The following is a 7,323-nucleotide window of genomic DNA, read 5'->3' as shown; positions in this document are numbered from 1 at the left end:
AGGTTAAAATCGTAGAATAGCATATACTCTAGCACATAATTTTTTTTTTTTGAGGGGAAACACATAAAATTTTTTGGAAGGACATCATATGTTGGGATAATTGGGGCGATATTTCTTAAATCTTAACTCAATTAGAATTTTAGTTCCTGAAATGAAAATTCATAAGTATTTTACTATTTTTTATAAATCTCTTACAAATACTCATGTATTTATAAGTCAACCCAGAACTTCTTTTTTTTTTCCTTGAATACATTGATATTTTTACACTAAGAAGAAATGAAGTTCGGTTAAGTCACATAATGAACAACCTAATTTGGTATTAAATTTACCATCCATTAGATTCGAACCTAAAACCTTCATATCTAAGTGTAATAATATTATTAATACTATTGCCCCAATTTTTTCTAGGGTGTGATATCCACGCACTTATTTTACTTTTCATATACCTTTTTAATTTTTGACTTTTGAATCGGATGAATTGAATTGAAGAAGATCAACCGATAGAAATTATGAAGAGATGTCTGAAAAGTAAAATGTATGTGTGCCTCTTTTCTCTATATCGCTGTAGAACATTCGACGGTGAGTTTAGGCAGCGTATATAAACGCGTCCGGGCCATCGCGGTAGAAGGCACCTGAAAGGCTGAAAGAGAAAGCGAGAGTAAGAGCTGAATCTGAGAGATGAATTTGGAGGCAGTGGGTGATCTTGCGCTGCACATAATCCTCAGCAAGTTAGGAGCGGAAGACTCAGCGAAAGCAGCATGCGTCAGCACCAAACTCAGAGCTTCCGCCTCCGATGAATCCCTTTGGTCCCTTTTCTGTGCTCGAGACCTTCACCTCTCGCAACCCCTCGACCCCCTTGGCAACCTCGCCCCTTCTTTCAAGGTCAATTTCTCACAAATTTTTGGCCTTTGAATTCAAATTTTTAGGTATGAATCGTATATATTCACACAATTTTCCAACTTTTTTTCCGATTTCTTATGTATGTCAGTGTATGTGATCATGGGAAAATGAAAAAATGTTGAATTTTCAGTCTGGTTTGTGGGTTGGTGTTTACTTCTGTGTTTTGGGTTCTGGGTTGGTTTTATGGGGACCTCTCATTTCTCTCCAAAGTTGTTAAAAGATTGAAATTCTTCCATTTTGATTTGGGTCGATTGTATTTGTGGAAATTTCATAGGAAATCCATCATAGGCTTTTGCACAGACTGCGTATAAACATGACGGATTGATCGGTTGGGAACTTGGGTTGAAGACTCAAATTTTAAGGGGTCAAGGCTCCGGCGTGGTGTTCCATATGAAATCCATGCCTTGTCATGTTATGGGTCTAGTTAAAATAATAGTGTGGGTAGTGGGTACGGGTTTGTTTGGTTCAAATTTGCTTCTCGATTCTAAATTGGAAACATACTTTAGCGAGTATTGTTTCTTGAGCGTCTATGGGATGACCGAGAGCTGATATGTGCAGTCTCATGGTCTTTTAGATGTCTACTTAGACTTTTTGTGCAGTTCTTGCGGTAAGCTTCTCAGTTTTTTTGCTTAAATGCATTATACATATCATATTTGGTCCAAAACTTGTAGCACCGCTGTGAGACATGGCTTGATTTCCAAGGAATATAGTCCTTTTTTGCTTGATCCATGTTTGGGGCCATCACCTAATGGCTTAATTCTTTGAGGTCTAGTTATCGTCCAACTTGGTATCAGAGCTTTGATTTGTAGAAGGTCCTGGATTCTAAACCTCTAAACACTGTTCCCCACTTCTTTTTTTGGGTTTCAAGGTGCAGGGTGGGGAGGTACTTATATGTCTTTCTCTGTTTACATTTCTTTGCCTCTCCACATGCAGAATGGGGCTGCATGTGATGGCGTGTTAACATGATATTACATATTTTGCTCATTTCCTAGCAGCTTCACTATTTTGGTGTGTATGATTGTCTAACACTTCATGGAGCTCTGTAGCCGTGAAGATTTCATGGATCATATTTCGAGTAGCAGGGTTGACACCTTTTTGAATTTTTTATATATTTAATATCTTGTCAAATAATATTATTTTTAATAACACACCTCCTCTCTTCAGGAAAGTTACCAACTATGGCGTGTATCTTTTAAAATGTATCCTTGGTCGCTTGTAAAGCGAGTCAAAAGATGCTGGGACAAAATTAGAAACTGGTTGACTATTAATTTTCCAGAGGCTGTTTCTACACTGAAAAAGGGTGCATCAGAAGCTGATATACAAGAGGTGGAGAAAATCTTGAAAGTGAAACTTCCTCTTCCAACAAGGATCCTCTATCGTTTTCATAATGGTCAAGCTTTTGAGGAAAAACATTTTCAAAATAGCCTGGTTGGCTGTCCATTGGGACTTATAGGTGGTTATGCATTTTATGACCACTTGGTAACTGTGTATTTGATGCCTTTACGTCAGGTAGTCTTAGAAACAATGAAGATCAGACGTAAACTGGGTTTTACTGGTAGATCAGAATATGTTGTTGTGGCGGATTCTTGTGCATATAGCGGGAAGTTATTTTTCCTGAACTGTACAAGTGGTCAACTCTATGTTGGTACCAGAAATCTTCCAACTGATGGGCAAATGCTTCCTTGCGTACCAGATGCGTTGATAAGTTCAATTCATGATTGCAATGTTGATCAACAGCAGGATGGCATGCTGCTTTGGTTAGAAGAGCATGGCCGTCGTTTAGAAAATGGCATTATTAAACTTCGTCAAGAAGAAAATTTCAGAACCATCAGTCAGTTTCCAGAAGAATCCCCTCTCTGTTCCACTGCTATAACGAATGGCGTAAAGGTAGTCAATTGTGTGTATTTTTTCATTCACATGTCTTTGAAAGTGTGCAATCCTTTGCATAATGATTTCCTTTTATTTCCTCTCTCTTGGGGCTAGTCAAAAACAAATAAATATGGAAAGTATATGTTGTGGTTGATGTATATTGGAATGAACAGATTTAACTTTGTATCATGGGCATTTGCATTGAGAATCGCCTGATTGTAGATTGTTACTGTGCCTGAATTGAAGTCAGCAAACCCACATTTAGTTCCTCATTACCTCTTTTCTTGATAAATAAGCAGGTAATATCTACGCTGTTAGAAGGTGCCAATAGTTTCCAGATAGAAAATATCTTAGGGACCTCACATGTCAGACATGAGCTGGAAAGCTGGATCCAAAATTTGTTTTGCTTGCGACCTCCCTCATTTTATGGGGGACTTTTAAGTTCTTAAACATTACTATGCATGATTATAGTTATATTACTTGTTCTAAAACACTATTGGTCTGTCCATTCTTCTTACAAAATACTGTCCGTCACAGTGATTTGTTTGACAGTAATTCTGAATGCAATTACATGAATGACTACTTTAACTTTTCAATTGCAATATAAATATTTATACTGTGATTTTTGTTTTAGGTTCGTGCTTCTGCTGTGTTTGTCCCAGAGTGTGCTGATCTTGAAAATACTTCTGAAAAGTATACATTTTCTTATTCGATCCGCATGTCCCTTCTTCCCGAAGGATGTGTGATTAATGGAATGCCATTCAGCTCTTGTCAGTTGAATAGGAGGCACTGGATCATTCGTTCTAATGATGTTGTGGTAGCTGATGTTGGAGGAGAAGCTGTTATTGGACAGGTACGATTTCACTTGGTCAGTTGCTTCTATTATCAGATTTTTTTTCCAGAATCTAATTGAATCACTCTTCTTCCCTTTAGTAGATAGACGGTTATCCACCTTTCAATGGAGGGGTGTTTAAAGACATGACCCTATAAACGTATTTCAAATAATTTGTTTTAAACAATCTGCTGATGCCATGTCATAGTTACTAGTCCTAATATCTGCTTAATCCGTATAGCTCACTTGGCTGAGGTGTGTTACTCTTACCAGAAGACTTATTTTCCTTCTAAACCATGCAGATTTTTTTTATAAAAGAGAAATGCTAGCCAGATTCACTCAAAAGTGAGTCCGGCAAGACTCTCCATACATGCGTCCTGAATTAAATTAGACATGGGTCGCACTATTAAAATAATTCAAAGATAAAAGTGCAATTGAAAATCATAATTTCTCTGTCCTTCATCACTCTCCCTCTCCTTCCTGATGGACGGAAAAAAAACCATTAATTCCCTGCAAAAATTCCAGTAAACTCAAACCATGAATTGGTAACCATGGCTGCCAAAATTCCAGTTCTCTATTCCACCTTCTCATGGTTCATCATCTAGCAGATCTGCGGTTTGGATATGCCGCTGTCTCAAATCTCACCATTAATGTTTTAATATTAATTTATATTTCTCAAATTCACAAGATTGAAAGAATTAATATATGATGCTCAAACCCATTTTAGCTTTCATTAACTACCTAAAGCAATTTTGGTGATGAGAAAGACAAAAGGAAAAATTAGTTCTTCTATATTGATCTGAGTTTTCAGATTTGGAAATTTCCGGGTTTTACATTCATGGAGGAGGACTTCATGTTGAGGTGATGGCGGTGATGGCGGTGATGGTACATCTGCCATGATGCAAACAGAGGAGAAGCGAGGAGGAAGGTGAAGTGAGTTTTAATCCAGTGAAGATGAAGAGAAGATGCTGTTAAGTTTTTCAGTGAGGTGATAAGAAAAGATGCTGGAGAGGAGAGAAAAATAAAATTTTAATTTTAATCGTAACAATGGTGGGGCCCATATACAGGATTGATGCATTAGAGAGGGAGTATACGTGGCGGGAGAGTTCGGGGAGACTCGCTTTTTGACCAAGTCCCTGCAGCATTTGTCTTTATAAATATAGCACGTTGGATACTCTGAGAATTTAGGGGCTGTTTTGTATCCTATTTTAAATTTTTTATCATTTCTTAAAACATTTCTTGAAAACAATTTTCTTCAAGACGAAAAAACTTGATTGGTTTGCAATTTAAATTTTTTAAATCTTACGACTTAAACTAGACAAAGAGATCTAAAAAGATAGGGTCGCAGGAGAGGGAGAAAGAGGAGAGAGGAGGAAGGAACGATCACTTGGTGGATAGAAGCAAGGATAAGGGAGCATAGGTGTGGTTAATTTAATGAGAAAAATAAAGCATTTATTGGGAAGTCGTTGTGGAGATACCCTTTGTAAGCTGACTCTTTGTGGCATAAGGTTGATAGGAGTAAGTATGGAATTGCTACTAATGGTTGGATTGCTAAATCCATGCTCAGACATCAAGGCAAACCCCTTGAAAATATATTTCTCAAGGTGTATCTTATCATTTTAGTCATTTTTATGGAGTCAAATATAAAGCTTTTTCAGGAACACATGGGTGGGTGATGGTGAGCATTGAAATTGAGTTAGTTTTTGTCTACATTTCTTTAGAATTTAGGAAGCCTTCCTTGTCAGCATTGCTGCTGTGAATTTATGTGTTGTGGTTTGGAAGTCTAATTCTTAATTGTCATGTATATTGTTTAGGCAGTTAGAGTGAGTGATTTAATTTGAGAGTGGACTCCTCCACAATTGCACGTTTGACTTTTTTAATAAATTTTGGGTTCCACTTGAGAAGAAGAAAAGTAGACAAGTGTTAAAATTATTTTGGAGGTCACACTTCTGATTGTAATATAAACTACGCATGAAAAGGGAATAAATTTTCTGTTAGAAATCTTATACTTCTACATGTTTGCAGTACCCACTCTTGCGTCCAGGTGAAGAGGAATTTGTTTATGAGAGTTACTCTTGTCTACCATCTTCTTCAGGTTCTATTGAAGGTTCTTTTACATTTGTCCCTGGCAGGTACTTGACCTAAATTCCTGTACAACAACTTTTATGTTTTCTTCCTAAGTAGATTATGTGGCACCCAAAATTTGATTGAAAGCATATTTTGTTTTGTTTGGACCAAGATTGAAAAGCATCGTATTGTGGTTATATACAACCTTGGAGCACTGGCGGTTCCTTTGCTTGAACTGATTCAGCTATTTCTTTATTCCCGTGATAAAAAGAAAAGGGTTTTTTTTGCCTGTTTAGATTTTGTCCTTGCCAATGAAGAGACGGAAAATAATATGTGATTTTTTCTTTCCACTGTAATTTTCCTTCTTCAGTTAGCACCTGGGGTTTTAGTTCAGATTTTAAGATTGGTGCATGATGCTTATGACTCTGATTTTGGGCATGTTTGAGACTGCTGAAAGGGCCAAAACTGTTTTCTGATAACCAAAAGTGCTTATGATCACGTTTGGCAGAAAAAACTTGAAGCTTTTGCTAAGTAATTATGAGCAACAGTGTTTCCTGTCGAAGCTCCCAAATAAGCCCCTAGTTGACCCATACTCTCAGCCTGTTGAGTTGTTGGTTTAAGATTGGGATGATTGAGAACTTTACTTGGAATGTAGAATCTCTAAGGAATTGCTTTAACCCATAATATAGAGTAGAAATAGCATCGAATTGAATTCATGGAAAAGCCAAAGCAACATATTTTAGCTGGATATTTTTTTAAGTGTAGTTTTGGACAAGAAATGGGGTAGTTAGACGAGTAATAAGAGCAAGAGAGAAGAGGCTAACCAAACTCCATAAAGCCAGGACTTTATGTTTTGTCATTCGGAGCTACATAGGAGCAACTTCCACCATATCAAAAGTAGTTATGTTGAAGGACGTTCCTACTTGGCTGATCTTTCACCAACTTGATTTTTCTGTATCACGAACTTTGAATTTTTCTAGTTTTGAATTCCGGTTGTTAGCCAAAATCTGTATGAACATATCAATTATGACTCTTGTGTGCATAAAATCTATTTTGTAACAATCATAGATATACATATTAAGTTTGCCACTCCACTCTGTTGAAAGGCTTTATGGAAGCAATATCATAAGTATATCATTTGATAGTTGTAACTTGTGTTGTGTCTCTGGTTTTAGTTTGAGGGTGCCAAAGGGTGGCCCGTTTGAAGTTGCAGTGGCACGGTTTCCCCTCCAGCTGCCCAACTACATCTTCTGATGATCGGAATGCAGGATTGGCATATTACAAATGGCAGCTCTAGTTCAAGGATCATCTGTTGTGTGCCCGCGTGTATGTATTTATAAATTCAATATTTTGTGTGTTTGAAAACTCTACATTCTCCCTGGTAAACAGTACTGTAGTATAATGACAACCTATTTATGTTACGCGTCAAGAGGAGCAAACTCGAGCACTTCTTAAAACTGAATCCTTGTACAGAATCTACAGATGATAAAATCAAGTCCAAGTGCATGGTTTGAATTGTTTGGACCTGATAATTTTTTTACTTCTCAAACACTCCTGTTTAATCTTGACCGTGTTTCTGTTTGATTTATTTAAACTGATGTTGAGGGTGCGTGAGGGTTCGAGTCAAACTTTGAAGTACTCTAAATCAGGTTTGT

The 7,323-nt window shown here is 37.1% G+C and overlaps 1 protein-coding gene across 1 annotated transcript; it reads left to right on the top strand.

The window, feature by feature from the left end:
- The first annotated feature begins 653 nt into the window (after positions 1 to 653).
- LOC103432750 (F-box protein SKIP16) lies at positions 654 to 7,097 on the top strand. The gene is given in 5 exon segments (NM_001293874.1): positions 654 to 882; positions 2,065 to 2,787; positions 3,404 to 3,622; positions 5,627 to 5,733; positions 6,844 to 7,097. Coding segments are annotated over 5 exon segments (1,332 nt in total). The 5' UTR covers positions 654 to 678; the 3' UTR covers positions 6,923 to 7,097.
- Positions 7,098 to 7,323: the final 226 nt, after the last annotated feature.

Source organism: Malus domestica, chromosome 04 (genome assembly GCF_042453785.1).
Source record: "Malus domestica chromosome 04, GDT2T_hap1".
NCBI lineage: Eukaryota > Viridiplantae > Streptophyta > Magnoliopsida > Rosales > Rosaceae > Malus > Malus domestica.
The sequence above is the reverse complement of the archived record's forward strand: the minus strand, read 5'-3'. Positions and strand labels throughout refer to the sequence as shown.